The 18,734-nt window shown below is 38.8% G+C and overlaps 1 protein-coding gene across 1 annotated transcript in view; it reads left to right on the top strand.

The window, feature by feature from the left end:
- lrba (LPS responsive beige-like anchor protein) overlaps positions 1-18,734 on the top strand; it is a 312,704-nt gene that overhangs the window by 233,004 nt on the left and 60,966 nt on the right. The window contains exon 45 of the mRNA XM_037689844.1: positions 1,227-1,379. Coding sequence (XP_037545772.1) covers positions 1,227-1,379 — 153 coding nt within the window. The remainder of the gene's footprint in view (positions 1-1,226; positions 1,380-18,734) is intronic.

Below are 18,734 nucleotides of genomic sequence, written 5' to 3' on the forward strand. Positions count from 1 at the left end.
CTATATATATCTATATGGCCACTCTTTGGGAGGCAACTAAACATATGCACACACATGTATATATATATATATAGTTGCCACCTGGATTTAACTAATCAAATAGGCTTGGGCAATTATCTTTCTTAAACAACCATGTTGAAAGACACATCACATGGTCATGGAAAAGATGTAAGTCTATTTGAGAAGGTTCAAATCATTGGCATCAAGCAGGGAAAACATCAAAGGAGTTGGCAGAAAATATTAAAATTGGGTTAAGAACTGTCCAACGCATTATTAAAAACTGGATGGATAATGGGGACCCATCATCTTCGAGGAAGTAATGTGTCAAGAAAAAAATCCTGAAAGATCGTGATCAGCGATCACTTAAAGGTTTGGTGAAATCAAATCAAAGAAAAACAACAGTAGCACTCAGGGCTATATTTAATAGTGAAAGTAAGAGCATTTCCACACGCGCAATGTGAAGGGAACTCAAGGGATTGGGACTGAACAGCTGTGTAGCCTCAAGAAAACCACTCATCAGTGAGGCTAACTGGCAAAAAAAAAGGCTTCAATTTGTTAGGGAGCATAAAGATTGGACTCTGGAGCAATGGAAGAAGGTCATGTGGTCTGATGAGTCCAGATTTACCCTGTTCCAGAGTGATAGACACATCAGGGTAAGAAGAGAGGCAGGTGAAGTGATGCACCCATCATGCCTAATGCCAAGTCATCAATGCAAGATCTTGGTGAAAAATGTATGCAACACTGGATGAAATGGATCTTGTGACATTGCAGAAGCTTATCGACACAATGCCACAGTGAATGCATGTCCTAATCAAAAAGGCAGTCCAACAAAATATAAATGTGTGCCTTTTTTTTTTTATGGCAAGTTTTTTTGGGCCAAGTGCAGGTGCTGGTCATAAAATTAGAATATCATGAAAAAGTCAATTTATTTCAGTAATTCCATTCAAAAAGTGAAACTTATATATTATAGTCATTCATTACACACAAACTGATATATTTCAAATGTTCATTTATTTCAAAGTTAATGATTATAACTGACAACTAATGAAAACCTTTACAAAAAAAAAAAAAAACATTATCTCATCTCAAATGTGGTATATGTATTCTTTACAATAACTGTTTCAGGTTGTGACTCAGTTCAGAGACAGGCTCATTGACTTGTTTGTTGTGTTGAAAGTAAGCGCTGCGTAATCTCACTCTAGTGTGACTCTGCTCTCTCGTCTCAGGAACTCATTCCAGAGTTCTTCTATCTGCCTGAGATGTTTGTAAACGCCAACAGTTACAACCTGGGAGTGATGGAAGATGGCACTGTGGTGTCTGATGTGGAACTTCCACCTTGGGCCAAAAACCCAGAAGAGTTTGTGCAGATTAATCGACAGGTAAGACACTTGCACACGCATGCTAGGCAGGGCAAACTGAGGCAACAAAGTCAAATTGCCTTGCTTTGCTTTTGAAAATTATAAAGCCTGGGATAGAATTACCTGTTTTTTTTTGTTAAAGTTGCCCATTATTTTTAGTCTTTTTTTGAATTAAGTTGTTTTAACACTTTTATTGCAGGTTGGTCCTGTTTGTGATGGAAAGTCTTTTAAGGGTGCATTCACACCAGCCCTGTTTAGTCCGCTTTAATCGAACTCTAGCTCGTTTTCCTAGAAAGTCCAGTTCGTTTAGGGAGGTGTGAACACACCATCGGACTCTGTCACGGAACAAAAAGGCGAACTCTGGCCCGGGCTAAAACCTAGGTCTCGGTCCGGTAGAAGCGAACTCCAGCACGGTTCGAGTGCAGTGTGAATGTAAACAGACCGGGCCCCGCTCCGCAGGGTAAACAAACACACATTTCTCTTACCTTATATGGAGCCGTCAGCTGCCTTGTGTGAAAAACAATATTCTCCATGGTCTTCTGTCTCATCTTCTGCTCATGCTAAGTCCATTTTTGAAAAATGACAAAATATAACTCATAAAACTGCTAAAACTTGATGCCACTTCGTTTTTATTTTTATTTACAGAAGAGGAAGAAGACGTGTCTTCAGAGGTTTTTGTGTCGTTTTTCAGTAGTTCTAGTTGCAGCGCCCCCACAGGCGAGCGGGGGAATAGGTTGGTTCAACAGGTTGACTCGACTGCACAGTGCAGTGTGAATGCAAACTCACCAGCTCAAATGTAAACAAAAGCTCATGAGTATTGGTCCCGAATCGAGTCTACCGGACTATCAGGTGTGAAAACGACCTGAAAGTATAAAAAGGTTAAGGTTCAGGATTATTGAGCATGAACTTTGTTGTTAAGGTTTCAAATTTCTGATTTCCTCTTCATTGAAGTTTTTTGGGCAGCAGCAGCAGTTTAGTGTGTGCCCACGGCAGTAATGGGTGCTGATGTGACTGGGTGAGCTCGTTGACCTGTGCAGTTGTTTGTTGGGTTTTGTTAAGCAGCCTCCTGATATGACCAGGCCTCTGTCATTAATCATGCAGTCTGCCTCTGCACGGCTGTCAGTGTGGATGTGTCATGGCTTGCTGTGTTTAAGGCACTGAACACTTTTGGGTTTTTTTGTACTGACAAACACGCTTTACACTCTCTGTGGAGAAGTTAGGAAGTTGTGTAATAATTATTAGTTTGATGGTTGTTGAAATATATTCATTAATCATGTATTCACATAAAAAAATATAGTTTAATTTTTATTTTTTATTTTGTACTTCCTTGGATTTTTGCCTGTTGACTGGCATATAAGGATATTTAAAAAAGCAACACATTAATTTACAGAAATTATTAATTTTGTTAAAATATAAATATTTTTATTTTAAAAAATATATAAAAAAAACACCCATTAAGAATGAAGTATATTCTATAGTTGCAAATGTGCCTTTTTCTATGTTTATTTTTATATTTTACCATTGTTTTAGTCTAAAATCTCATAACACTTTTGATGTAATCTAGCGTTCAGCTGAGCTCATCGGGCAGGTGTAGTTGATCAGAAACATAACAAGCTCAGAAGAACAATGGGTTTATTTTGTGTGGATAAGGTTCCCAATCACATGCGCATATAGTATGAGGCCACAGTGAGTTTATAATACTGTATAGTAAAAATATATAGATGTAGAGCCCGACCGATATGGAACTTTTGGCTATCGCCGAGAAGGAGGGGAGGAGAAGGCTAACGCCAATAGACGAAATAATAGCTGAAAAAAAAAAATAATAATTTCTTTAACCACCTCCAAGAACCTACTGTATTTTTTGGACTATAAGGTGCACTTAAAATCCTTAAATTTTCTCAAAAATCAACAGTGAGCCTTATAATCTGGTGCGCCTTATGTATTAAATCTAGTTGTGCTTGCTGACCTAAAACCGATTTTATGTGGTACACAGCGCTCAACAATCTATCAAAATGTTTGTTTTGCTTAATGTGCCTTATGACAATATGACATGATAAATAAAGAACGACAAATGAAGAATAAAGAAACAAAATCAAACTAATAAAAAATAATTAACAAAACAAAGAATGACGAATAAAGGACCTTGAATCCTTGAACCTTATAATCCGGTGCAACTTATGTATGAAAACATACCCCTTCGTTGATATTGCGCCTTATAATCTGGTGCTCCTTGTAGTCTGAACAATACAGTAAGTAAACAGCTACTTTTAGACCTGTTTTAACACTTGAGGTCTCAAAACAGTCTTCCTAATGTGCGTTCACATTTTCTATCTTCCACTAGTCACCATAAAGTTATCAAATCAAATATAATTTAAACATAAAAACTAACTTCCCTGTTCATTGTTTACACAGTCATTTATGTTGAGGGCCTAATTAGCATTGACCGCAGCAGCGTTTTTTTGTTGTTTTTTTCCAGCAAAGTAAAGATTTCAGACAAACATTGAATTTCATTGAGGGCGACAAAGTTAACATTACTATCACTGATATAAATTTAACGCTATGTTGGATATATTGTTCTGGCTAAAGTTTTACAATGCAGTAGCCTATGCTAGGTAATGTAAATGTTAGCTTGCTAACTTGAGTAATGAGAAGTAGGTTGGAGGATTGAAGAGAATTTATTATTGTAGATTTGTATTTTATTTTACAGATCAGTTACATTAAACTTACCATGCCCTGTTCAGCAAAATACGTTAGACATTATTGTTCCCTGCTTCTGCTGTGCTGAAAGTGAAAGTTAAAGTGAACGGCCATGACTTGAAAGTAGTCCGCATGTTCCCTCTGCCGGATACTTTGTGCAATTACGCCTTTGGCAAGTAAGGACACGAATCGTTCCCAATGTTTGTCAGCGCATAATGGGACAGTTATCATCGATATGATATGTCCCCAAACGCCTATATCAGCCCTACTGATATATTGTCAGGCTCATATATATATATATATATATATATATATATATATATATATATATTATTCATTAGACTAAGAGTGAGTGCCAACACATGAAAAGTTTTACAATTTGTTTTAAATTTATTTTTAGAATTTGCCCAATTTAAATTCTCTACCTCGCTACACTTTATTTTTACCCTTTTAAGAGACTGAGTCGTAGAGTATTCCAGATTATAAACAAACTTGGCCGGGGAGGGATGTGTGGGTGGACAGGTCTCTGGTCATGACAGATAGCTGACATTAGAGGGTGTCAGCTGGCAACTGTGGTGCTATTGGGAAAGAGATGAGCGCGGCGGAGGGAGGAGAGGAAGAGTGAAGGAGTTAATGGGCTGTTTGGCTCTCTTTAGCAATTCTGCTGCTAATGGCTTCACAACATCAGGATAGACAACAGGACAGAATGCGCAAACACACGCTAATGCGCACTTGCTAACGAACACACACACGCCTGCTGTCTCCACTCTGGTTATGAGCCTTAAATGATTAACAGCTAATTAGGTCTCAATCTGGAGAGGCCATTAAAAGCCTCTCTCGGTAAAGGATTGCACTGCTGTGTGAAACGGCAGCTTGTTTTTGTTGTTGTGAGGAGAGTTGCATAGCTGGTAATAAAAAGAAATCTTGGAGAAGATATAAACATTGCATCGAACCTGTAGCCCAGTTGATACTGTTCTGCTGGTGGACATGTTGTAGTTTCTGTATACTTATCAGGAAATGTTTTGCATGACAACTTACTGTTAAAGGCCTAGCAATCCATGAACAAACACGTTGCCCTCCATTTTTTGTTCCAAATTTTAAACTAAAAAAGTCTATGTAGAGTAATGCAGATAGACACTTTGATCCCACCTTGAAAAAATAGTTTTGTACAATCTTGCACAATATAGAAAGATCTCATGCAATCTTTTCACACTCAGAGTATGTTCAGGAGATCTCAGCTGCTACCAGATCAAATTTGAGCTCAGTATCTGTAAAATTGAACGAGTTAAATCCTTTTCTGTTTGCAAAGGCGTTTGGTTGTGGTGCACGTCTTGAATCAAATTGACTCCAAAGGTTAATCACGTGTGTATATGTACACCCACTGATTACTTTCTGTGACTTTCTGTAGTGATTTTTCTAAAGATATTTTGCTAACAAGACAGACTACCGAAAACACAAAAGTATAGGCAAAAATCTTACCTTTTGGTGGCAGGTGATAAGTGTACTCGAGACTCAAGATTGAAAGCTGCACTTCACAACATACAAGTCTGAAATGCAGAGGGTTAGATATGCGATGCAATCGTTAAAGAAGCACCTCAGTGCTTTTAGGGAAACATGCATCCCAACCACGCTGAAGTTCTTACAGTAGATGCTTATTTGTTAAAGCAGAATCCTAATTTCCACATCTGTCTTTCTCTGGCTCTCACTCACACATACACACAAAGACGCAGCGATCTTGAGGCGGCATGCCGCAGAGATCAGGAGCTGCTTGTTGTCTTTACCAGAAGGTCAGAAAAGAGGTTAAGAACTTGATCTCTCCTCCCCCAGATAACTACATTTCTCAGAGCACCGTCAGGTTCTCTGACATTCCACTATATATGACCACATCTCACGTCTCAGGTCTGCAAACCACTAATGCAACAGCAGGTGATCATGGGTAAATTTACCAGCACTGTCATGGCTCAGGTTTTCAATGAAACGGCTGACATGTGGTAGCCTTTCTTGCTGATTCTGTCTGCTACTGTTTTAAATTGCATAATATAGACAAAGAGTAAAAAGTATGCAGTAATTTACACATTTTAACTTAAGCACAATTTAAAATTATGGTATTTCAACTGTAAAGTCCATTCTAGTTCATCACTGTCTTCTGGAAGCATTATTCAACATCCATCCATTATTTTCACGCACTTCTTCCTTTCCAGATTACAGGAGTCACTGGGGCTCATATCCAGCAGTCGTTGTGCGAGAGGCGGGGTACACCCTGGACAGGTTGCAAGTCCATCACAGGATGCCAGTCTATCTGCTCAGTTAAATTCAAATAGCTTTGATCATCCCCATGGGACAATTGAAAGGCATAAAAAGTACCGTACACTCATAAAAAGGCAGTCAATGCTTTACTGCATTCCTGACAAAGCCAAGTTTTTTTTTTTCTTAACTTTATGACAAAATCTACTTTTTTTTTCCAAATGTTATTTACCGATACATGAAACTTGACTCAGTTCAGTAAGTTCTTAGAAACAAGCGTAACTCATATTTGTTCACGTGGATTCAGTCCATATCCCTTCTACAGTGCTCATTTGCTCCATTACTCAGGCATTTGGTTCATTTCAGTCATCTAGTTCTTGTAATGCTGTTGACAGAGCTACCAGCCACACACATAGGAGAGATGGACAAAATTTGACTGTTGGCCTTTTTAAAATTTCTTTAGCTTGTGCAAGTGTAGTAGAAAAGAACATCAGCTGTAATTCCCTCAAAGACAAACTAAGTGTCTTTCTCTTCTTTATTGGACAGATTCAGTTGAGTGATTGGTCAGAATGGGTCAATTACAAATAAACTCTACACGTGGTTATCGCTCACTGTGAGTATGTCACTTCTCCAGAGCCAATAGAAGCCAGTCACACCACATGGCACTTTTCTAGAAGGCTTGGTAAAAGTGAGAATTATGAAATATAAATGCAAGAATCTGTTATGTTTCTACCCTTTTTGACTTCTGTGTGATGACAAACTCAATCCCGATCAAAACATTTGATTATAGACTCTTTTTCTTAACACGTTTTGTTTGCATGGTTTATGTAGCAACTTGGTCTTGAGGAAATGTGATTTGTTTTTATTTACATATTCATTTATTTTTAGGATTATTATCACAATTGGCCATGAAATGCAATTCACCAAACCATGTAAATGAGTTTGCATACATGACTTAAATGCTCCACATGTTTTGTAGTCTGATGGAAATGCCCATAAATGTATGTAAATATTTGGGTATCTTGGTCGACTCACATCTCTCTTTTAAGCTCCATGTGGAAAACTTGGTAAAGAAACTGAAAGTTAAACTGGGTTTCTTTTTCAGAAACAGATCCTGTCTAACCCTGAATGCTAGAAAACGCCTTGTATCTGTGACTTTCCTTCCCTCCATTGATTACGGTGACATTATTTACATGAACGCTCCTACAAGAACCCTGCAGATGTTGGATGCTGTCTATCATGGTGCACAAAGATTCATAACTGGCTGTGATTATCGTACCCACCACTGCACCCTGTATTCACTGGTTAACTGGACATCATTAACTTCACGCAGACTCTCTCACTGGTACATTTTCATCTTTAAATCACTCCTTGGTCTGCTGCCTTCATACATCTCCTCCTACATGTCTCTGCGTGAGTGCAGCTACGGAGTGCGCTCTCAGGACATTATTACCTGCAGTGTTCCCTCAATGAGGACTGAACTAGGCAAAAGGGCCTTCTCCTACTCCGCTCCTGTTTCCTGCAATATCTTACAAAAAGATTTGAAGCTTTCGACCTTGACCTCTCTAAGTGGCTTTAAGAATCTGTTGGACTCCTGGCAGGGACCAATGCAGACATGTTCCTGTTTTTAGTTTTCTACATTTGCCTTAGAATCTAGCTGTTTTTGTTACTTTTTCCTTTTAGCCATCCTATCTGTTAAAAAAAAAAAAAAAAAAAAACCTGCAGTATGACTTTTTATCATTGTTTATTGATGTTGCTGTTGTCCATTGTTGTCATCTTTCTTTGTTGAAATCAGGTCTCTCTTGTAAATGAGTCCTCGAGGCTCAATGGGATTTACCTGTATAAATAAAGGTTGATTGATGTGCTTCAGGATTAAGCATTAAGAAACACTGCGTCTGCACCGTATGGGCAAAAAGTTTGCACTGCAATATGGGATAAGAAAATATCATCAAACACTGGTTTATGCCAAACTGCAGTATCATCAGTAGTTGTAGTAGAGCTGTTATTTCTAATCCGGGTCGGTCCGGGCCCATTATAATGTGATTAATGTGCGGGCTGGGCCGGTCTCGGGTTTTGATGCGGTTTTGTGACTCATATAGCACAAATAAAATGAGAGGATTAAGAAAGAAAGAACAGTGCAGCAGTTAATCAGACTGTGGAAGAGATTGCTAGCGCATCGCGCAGTAATTGCGCAGTAATTGCGCACGTGGGCTCAGGCTTCTGTGGTTTTGCAAATCATATAGGAAACTAAATAATGAAGCACAATATAAAATTGTGTTTATCTACTTGTAGAGGAGGAAGCAGATCTGACTGGCCTGTTTAAAAAGTCGCGTTAAGCTCAGATGGACAACCTGTCACCGGCCGCTAGCGTCCGCTTACTCACCAGTTGAAATGGACTTGCGACCTGTCCAGGGTGTACACCACCTTTCGCAGTGAGTGCTGGACATGGGCACCAGCAACCCTCACTACCCGAAAAGGAAGAAGCGGGTAAAGATAATTAATGGATGAATGCATGGCTGGCTGGCTGACTGGATGGATGGATCGGCTGATCACTGGCCGCGTGCGTCTCCACACCTGCTGTCTTCTGTGGTGAAGGAAGTAGCAGCATCTACAAAAGCCGAAGAGCGCAGCGCGTTCAATTAAAATAGACTTGTTCTACATTTTTCCAAATAATGTTGCTCTAAAAATATTTTTGTTCTTCTGTATAATAGCCGATCTTTACAGATGATTTTTAGGCTATTCGTTTTGTATGTTAATATCCATTTGGTGACTTGTTAATAAAAATAAATCTTATATCTTCCTTTCATTACGTTTTTAAAACTATCGTGTCAAACTGATTTGATTAAAAACGCAGTAAAAGCTTAATAAAAAAAGTTGTACTTTCTTTCAGGTTTGGCCCTCAAATTACTGGTAATCCGTTGGGTAGGGCTCGGGGGGAAAAAACTTCGGGTTTGGTCTGGGCTGGATTTATTAGGCCCAAATGCAACTCTAAGATGTATTATTATTATTATTATTATTATTATTATTATTATTATTATTATTATTATTGTTGTTGTTGTTGTTGTTGTTGTTGTTGTTGTTGTTGTTGTTGTTGTTGTTATTTTCTTTCACTTTCTCAGGGGTCACCACAGCAAACAAACTCGCATGAATACTTAGTTTTTACGCCAGATTCCCTTCACACAACCACAGACACTGAGCTACCACAGCCCTCTGCGTGGAGCAGAGAGCTGTCATTAGGGTGTCCAGGGGAGCAGATGGTGGGGGTTAAGGGCCTTGCTCAAGGCCCCAGGGTGGGGCAAATGAGGGTGGAGGCAGGTGTGGATGTTTAACTTTTCCCACCCACATTTTGGTGTTGTCGGTTCAGGAAGTAGAACCGGCAACATTCCGATCACAAGCTCACCTTCTCTAACCTCTCTGCCCCACCTCTCCCCCATATTATTATTATTATTATTGTTATTATTATTATTATTATCATTATTATCATTATTATTAACAACAGCAGCAGTAGTAGTAGTAGTAGTAGTAGTAGTAGTAGTAATAATAATAATATGCAATTAATATTATTGTATCAATAATAGTAGTATTAGTAGTATCTGCAGGATTCTGACTCTCAGTCTGGTTGCAGCTAGTATAACTTAGTTTTAACAATCTAAACGGTGAATGCTGGAAATGTTTGTTAGCAATGTGAGTTTAAACTCTTAAAAATCCACTGACATACTGATGGTAGGTTAGAACTTATTTAACCATCTGAGATGAATTAAGAATGGCGGAGTGTGCAATATTAAATACTTTCCAGCCCAGTTAACTTTAGAAGGAGAAACAGTTATTTGGCTATCTAAATATTTTAATAGCGGTCTAAGGGCTTTTGATTGTGAGTTAATTGTCGTGGATTCTTTGTCCCTCTGATCAAAGCTGACTCACTTATGTCAAAAGTCTCCCCCCCCCCCCCACAGAGGTTATTTGTGTTAAACAGTGATACCATTCTGTTCTCACATTTGACCTGACAGCTGTTAGTGTTGGTGACATCACCGTAATCCTTCCTGCAGAGGTGCACCTACATGGCTGCTAACAGACAAGTTCATATTAGAAGGAGTTAAATTACCGTCACCCCCCAAGCTTCTTATATTAACACCCTCCTTGGAAGTCTGTATCTGAACTTTGTCAGCTTTATATGATGACAGCTTTTCACGCTTTGGCAAACTAAGTGATCATGAGTCTTACCAGGACGACATCAAGCCATTAGAAGATGTTTAATTTATAAAAAAAAATAATTAAAGCAGGAGTATGTGGATTGGTCCAGTCACTAACATATTTGAGGGAGATCCAGAAGAAAAATGTTTCAATCTGAAAGATCTTCCACCCAGGCCACCAGCTACACCAAGTCAATGAATGTTGGCTGTTTACATTCATCTTTCATCCCAACTTTTTTTCTCTGATCTGCTGGGTCCTATATATGGTGGTTCCCACAAGCCTATACATCTTCTTCTCACAGTAGCCCCAGCAGAGTTCATGTGTAAGCTGAGGTAAACCACTGCAACTACTTGTGCACTTGTGAATGACTGAGTGAGTGAAAATTTTAACGTTGTCTGGACCAAAGTGGCTTTGTGTACCAAAACACAGCTTACAATGTTAGGCAAGCACTAATCTATTCCCCTGGTGTTTCCACAGAAAGCTTTGTTGTATGATGGGAACTACCACGTGAGACAGATGATGAGGAGGGGATCTGGCTAGTGTCAGGCAGCGCTCACTGTAGGGGTATTGTCATGCATAAGGGCAGACATGTTTACTGTGTGCTCAGTGTTTTACGAGTTGTCTCTCCTCCCTTCTTGTCTGCCTCCCCCTCATCTCTTTAACCTCCTTTACAGTGATGTAATGTAGGAGGCTAATGTGAGCCTGAGAAATGGGATGATCTACTGTTCCAGTACTCACTCACTAATATTGTCCGTCTTTTTCCTGAGTCCCTCCACACCCTTCATATACTTCAGCAACACTCAACTGAGTTGCTCTTTTGCATCAGACTCAGGCCCAGATTGCTAGACTATAACCATAAGAGCAAAAATACGTGTAAAAAATGTGGTATATGGCACTGGCACGGCAAAACAGTTTCTGATTGAGATGTTGGCTTGGGCCTTTGAGTATGAAGTTTGTATTAGCCCCAAAATTGAATACTTCAGGTTAATTCTAAGTTGGTAACAATACAAACTAACCATGGGTGATTGTCTTGTCTCTGTGTTTACTCTGCCATGTACTCTGAACCAGCTCAAGATGTAACTGACTAACAAGTGGAATAGACTGCAGGTTCCCTGAAAAATCAACATAATCTCTGACCAAGTGGCTACTTCCAGACTTGTTGTTGGGAATGAAGCCAGCAGGAACCAGTTTATTAAAACTGACACATTTTCTTTTTGGAACCAGTCTCCACATTAGAGATGTGGGGCTTTAACTCTTAAATGGTAAGTAGCAAATGGACTGTACACTTTTCTATCTTATCAAGTTACTCAAAGCGCTTTACACTACAATCTGTGCCCGCATTTACCCATTCATACAGCACTCTACTAGTTCTGTGCAATGATTAATCAAAGCTTTAGATCACATTCATACACAGATGGGACACACATGGGAGGCAATGAGGGGCTCAGTGTCTTGCCTAGGGACACTTCAGAATGTGACTGATGGTGGAATCGAACCCCCAACTCACCCATTAGAGTACAACTATTCTAACCACTCAGCCACATTCCAAAACGTTCTAGACAAAAACAACTGGACTTTATTTGTAACAGAAGACGTTGCGCTTCTTATCCGAGAAGCTTTCTCAATTCGAAGAGCAGTGAGTGTGGGGTTCAAGTTATAAAGCTGAGATAAGATACATGCATACATATGCAGGTAAATATATGCAGATATGTATGAGCATATGTTGTTCTAGAACCTGAACAAAGTTCTCTGCATTAATGGTGCCTTTCCAGACATGCAAGCTGCCCATGCCACAAGCGCTCATGCAACCCCATACCATCAGTGATGCAGGCTTCTGAACGGAACGTTGATAACAACTTGGGCCATCCTTGTCCTCTCTGGTCTGGATGACATGGCGTCCCAGTGTTCCATAAAGAACTTCAAATCGTGACTCATCTGACCACAGAACAGTCTTCCATTTTGCCACACTCCATTTTAAATGACCCCTGGCCCAGTGCAAACATCTGAGCTTGTGGAGCTTGCTTAGAAATGGCTTCCTCTTTGCACTGTAGAGTTTCAGCTGGCAACGGCGGATGGCACGGTGGATTGTGTTCACTGACAATGCTTTCTGGAAGTATTCCTGAGCCCATTCTGTTATTTCCTTGACAGTGGCATTCCTGTTTGAGGTGCAGTGACGTTTAAGGGCCCGGAGATCATGAGCATCCAGTAGAGTTTTACGGCCTTGACCCTTACGCACAGCGATTGTTCCAGATTCTCTGAATCTTTTGATGATGTTATGCACGGTTGATGATGATAACTTTAAATCTTTGCTATTTTACGCTGGGTAACACCATTCTGGTATTGCTGCACTATCTTTCTGCGCAAAAATGGTGGAATTGGTGATCCTCTTACCATCTTGGCTTCTGAGAGACACTGACACTCTGAGAAGCTCTTTTTATACCCAATCATGTTGTCAATTGACCTAATTAGTGTTAATTGGTCTTCCAGCTGTTCATTATATGCTCAATTTCCTTTTTCCAGCCACTTATTGCTACTTGTCCCAACTTTTTTGGGATTTGTTGACACTGTGAAATTTTGAATTAACATATTTTTCCTTTAAAATGTTACATTTACTCAGATTAAACTTTTGATCTGTCATCTATGTTATATTACGAATAAAATGTTGACATTTGCCATCTCCACATCATTGCATTCAGTTTTTATTCACAACTTGTGTCCCAACTTTTTTGGAATCCGGTTTGTTTATATGTGTGCGTGTGTGTGTGTGTGTGTTTGTGTGTGTGTGTGTGAGATAGCAATATTGCATTTGTCCATATGTATGGGGCTGGACTGAAAAACTTGTACCCAGACCATCCTGTGGAGATACTGTTCCTCCTCCAGCTTCATCCTCTGGGATCCATATGGGTTCAAACTTTAATTCCAGTCAGTGCCCTGAACAGGATAATGAAGAATGAACAAATAAACACCATTACCCCTTGAAGAATCTTTACCCATATGCCTGATTATTTATGTTGTTTTATCTTTTTTAATATGGCTTAAATTTTTGATTCTGAGCGCATCTGGATCAGATTTTAATAATGTTTCAACTAAATGTTAAAATTAGAAATAAAACCCAAACAACAAAACAAATATGTTAATGTGCATTTTTGGTCAACTAGAATGTGACAGTCCTAAGAATTAATAAAAAGACCTTTGGATGAGAGTTGAAAGTTATATAATTTCCCTCTGGGATTAATAAAGTATTTTTGAATTGAATTGAAACATCTTCAATAAAACAGATAGTTTTTTTCTATTCAACTCATAGGACAGATACATGAACTTACACGCCAATAAGCTGCAACTCTCCAGGCTCCAACATTTTTATATTGTCTCTTTGAAGCCCAATTACACTCGAGCTGACCAGTTGAAACATTCATCCTAATCATGTCCGCTCTTCAGTCTACCAGCCAACTCGATAATCTTTTGAGACAATCATGCTTCTTTCAACAGCTATCCAAATATTCCTTCATTCAGAGCTAAAGACTTGGTCACTGATGTTTAATCAGCTCAGACTGTTGACTTAACCATTGTGCAATTGATACTATCATCTTGTCACACTGGTGATATATTTGCTAGCTTAATAAGCCTTCCAAAATAGAGTGACTGATGTTTTTCTGTAGGTGCTTGTTAGTAGTTCTTCAGATCACAAGTGGACAAAAGTATGCAGTTTTGTAAACAATAAAAATTAAACCAAAGCAAGATTTTGTCTGTTCTTGTTATTGCAGAATTATCCTTCTTCATGTAGCTGTTAATTTTGAACATAAACTAAAGCTAAAGTTTATTTATTTTATTTTTTTACCATTCTGTTTGTTTAATAATACATCAAATTTATATTATATTATAATTAATATATTGTATATAATAATATATTATTATAAATTATATTTAATTTAAATCTTGGTGTTATTTTTGATCAGGACATGTCTTTTATCCCCCACATTAAAAACATTACTAGAACTGCCTTCTTCCACCTGCGTAATATCACTAAAATTAGAAACATCTTATCTAAAAATGATGCAGAAAAACTGGTTCATGCATTTGTCACGTCTAGACTGGACTATTGCAATGGTTTATTATCTGGGTGTCCAAATACTTCTTTAAAAAGTCTTCAGTTGATCCAAAATGCTGCTGCCAGAGTCTTAACTGGAGTTAGTAGGAGAGATCATATCTCTCCAGTTTTAGCTTCTCTCCACTGGCTCCTTGTCAAATCCAGAATTGAATTCAAAATCTTACTTCTAACCTACAAAGTTCTCAACAACCTAGCTCCATCTTGTATTACAGATCTTACTGTTCCATATTTTCCTAACGGAGCACTTTGCTCTCAGACTGCAGGTTTACTCGTGGTCCCTAGAGTTTCCAAAAGCAGAATGTGAGGAAGATCTTTCAGTTATCAGGCTCCTCTCTTGTGGAACCAACTTCCAGTTTCTGTCTGTGAGGCTGACACATTGTCCAGTTTGAAGACTGGGCTTAACACTTTACTTTTTGATAAATCCTATAATTAGGGTTGGCTTGTTATGCTGCCTTTAGCTTAGACTACTAGAGGACAAATTGAGCTAATTTCCTTAAATGAATTGTTAAAATTGAATAGTTTTTATTTTATACTATTTCTATCTTAACATGTGTTTCTTCACCTGCCATTGTGTATTTGTTCCTACCAAATCGAGATGGTCGAAGCAGATGGCCGCTGTTCCTGAGCCTGGTTCTGCTAAAGGTTTCTTCCTGTTAAAAGGGAATTTTCCTTTCCACTGTTTGTGCTTGCTCAGGATGGGAGACTGCGACCAAGTGAAGATTCAACACAATCTGCTGGCTTCCTTAGATGGATAACTTTTACTACCATAATTGGCTTTTTAATTCAATGATTCAAGGTTCTTTATTGTCATTCACATCACACGTGGTACATGAAGTGAAATGAAACTATGTACACAGGGTCCCAGTTACATCCAACAAAAATACAAATTATAAAGTAAAACAGTAATAAGATCCAAGACATGAACTAAGAAATGCGCTATGAGTACCGGTACACTAAGCACTACTAGTAAAAAACAGTGTGCCAAACAACAGCAGCACGAACATGAGTCTGTGTGAGCAGATGAGGACGAATGAACACAGCAACATGAAATAAATCAGCTGCATGGATAGTCAGTAGCACATATCAACAACCAAGTGACATTAGTGATTTTTTTTTTTCACAGTAATTTTTACATTGATAATCCTGACTAGGGATTCATGAGTCTAACAGCTTTTTAATGCGTATAAGTGTTTCTGTTCAGTGCCCTGAGATGTCTTCTGTTGGCGCTAATTAAATAAACTGAATTGAATTGAATTTTCTTCCTCACTTTGAGTCTACATAATTTGTTTTATTCATTTACTTCTTAGCAAGTACTGTTCACTCGAACATCTTTGCTGTTAATTGAGCCAAATCCCCCATGGCATGTTTTGAAAAGATTCTCTTAAAATTTCTGCTTATTTGACTTCTTTTCACTCCTGAACATGATATCGTTGCTCTTTAAGTGAGCAAGAGATGGAAAGATGGGAGGAGAGAATTAGGGGTTTGGAGTCTCAGGTTCCACTTTCTTGTGAGTGTCTCCATTGAACCTTAGCCAAAGCTCTCACAGTTGCAACCTTTTCTAATTAGCTGAGTTCGAAGGGGGTGGGTCTGCAGTACCACACACATCTGGGGTTCAGTTGGTCTGTGAAAATACAAGAATAAAGGAAACGCTTCGTTAGCTGCATTCCCGTCGTAAGGATCTCATTCCTTACGTCATCTGTTGACTTTTTTCTTTTCTCTTCCTTACTGAGGCCTCAGTTCTCTTTGCCTTCCTCTGCCTGCTTAAAAATAAAATCAGTATCTCATCTGCAATGAGCTAATGAGTTCTTTAACGGAGTGCTTGTCAACTTTTGGCAAAAACAGCTCCAGAAGACTGGTCCTAAAAGTCAAATAGCTTGAAGAATTAGCATAGAAAAGAGAGAAGCAGCATTAAAAATGTATCTGAATGAGTAGATGTAGATCAAGGCTATTCAACTGGTGGCCCAAGGGCCAAATCAGGCCCACGGGTGAGCTCAGTTCGGCCCACCGATGGGTTCATGTTTGAATAAAACGAAATTTTAAACCATGAAACAAACTTTAATAAAGACAAGACTGGATGTCTGGCCCCTGAGCTCTTGGCTTTCAGTAACTGTGGCCCCCTGAGTAGTGTAGTTGAATAGCCCTGATGCAGATGATACAAAAAGGTGAAAGCGCGATAATAAAACTGAGACCGTGGCATTGACAAAAAGACAGGAGAAAGAACTGGAAGCAGCAGAAATGAAGATGCTGAGGTTCTCTTTAGAAGTGACAAGGATGGATAAGATTAGGAATGAGATCATCAGTGGTACAGCTAGGCCTGTCGCAATAATACATTTTGCTGGGCGATTAATTGTCTCAGAAATCATTGCAATAAACGATTATATTGTTTGAAATTTCACAATAATTAGTAATTGTCAAATTTAAGAAGAAATGTTTAATTTGTTTTGCGTGTAGTATCTTTTTTCAACCACCGGATGGCAGTATAAGACTGTTTGAACCAAAGGATGGATATTGAGGGAGCAAGCAGCGTGTCTCTAAGAAAAATGGGAGGGAGGCCCCTTGATGTGACATGGGCTGTCTCTTTTCGGTTCTCAAAATGACGGCCGCTCGGTGTGGTTTGAGCTCTTAAGCATACCATTTTTCACACAAAGCTTTTAATAAAAAATCATTAAACAAATTTTCAGCTTTTTTTTGTAGAGGAAAAACAACTTTTTACATGAAGGCACGGGTTTCAACTGTGAATTTTGGAGCTTCGACAAGACAAAGGTTTTTTCCCCGAGGTCAGCCTGTTAGCTTAGCTCTTAGCTTATCTTCTCAACTTAGCTGCTTTTAACGATCCAAAAATGTGATTTTGGACAGTTAAAATGGATTTTAAAGAGAAAAGAGAAAGGGAGGTGTCAGTGAAGAGCACTGGAGTTGAGCTTTTTGTCATCCAGTGTCTTCAGAAAGAGAGAGACACGAAGAAACGATAAAGCCGATAAATGAAAATGAGGTTGATAATTTTCGTTTATCATGTGATTGATTTGTTTATTGCGACAGGCCTAGGTACAACACAGGTTGAACAACTGGGAGATAAAGTGAGAGAGGCCAGACTGAGATGGTTTGGACATGTCCAGAGGAGGGACAGTGGGTGTATTGGTAGAAAGATTTTAGAAATGCTGCTACCAGGAAAAAGACAAAGAGAAGATATATGAATGCAGTTAGAGAGGACATGGAGTTAGCTGGAGTGAGGACAGAGGATGCAGAGGACAGAGTGAGATGGAGGAGGATGACTCGCTGTGGAGACCCTGAAGAGGGAACAGCTGAAAGAAGAATATGATAACAACTGTAAGGGAACGAAGCCGAAAAGAATCAGAATATTTCTTCAGGTACATTATTTTCACTTGGCATTGTTCTACTTTATAAATTTGTTCTTTCTCGCCCCCACCTCTGTTTGAAATCCACTGGTGTTTTTGAAAAGACGTTTGATTGTTATATTTGTGTCGGTAAAAACACAATACAAATATATTAAGACACAACAATAGTAATAGTAGTAATTGTTTAAATTAGTGCCCAGGGGTGCAGTGGATCTGGATTCAAATTTCTTCTCGTGTAAAAGTTTTTTCCTCTTTTGCATACACACTTAATGTGGTTTCCAGAATCTTTTGATCAGCATGATTCTTTAACACACTTAACACATGCAGAACTGACATGTGTTAGCTTTATTCATCTGTTATCAATCAACAAACACACACACGTACTGACATTTTTCATGCATGTGTTTAGTTGCACACACACCATCGGTAACATGTCTGTGCTCACACTTGACTTTATTCTTGGCATGCAAATGAAGGGATTGATTTGTTAAGTGATGTTTTAACATCCTTACAGACAGCTCTCCATAAGTCCTTAAAAGGTTTTTTTAGGACCAGTAAGGGAAGGAGGAAAGCGTTCACTGTCACCTCGTTAAGACTGGAGCGAAATCCAGCTCGATCCAGTTCATAAAGCTCACCACAAACCACAGCGAGCTACAGAAACTCTTATGACAAGCCCAGTACAGACCCAGAGCCTGGAGAAACACATTTAAGGAGAGAAATATTTTTACTAAGAACATAAAATAACGATATATATTTTATGAAGTAAATCTCTCAGAAATTATA

The sequence above is a fragment of the Nematolebias whitei genome, chromosome 16 (assembly GCF_014905685.2).
Source record: "Nematolebias whitei isolate Nwh7 chromosome 16, NemWhi1, whole genome shotgun sequence".
Lineage (NCBI taxonomy): Eukaryota > Metazoa > Chordata > Actinopteri > Cyprinodontiformes > Rivulidae > Nematolebias > Nematolebias whitei.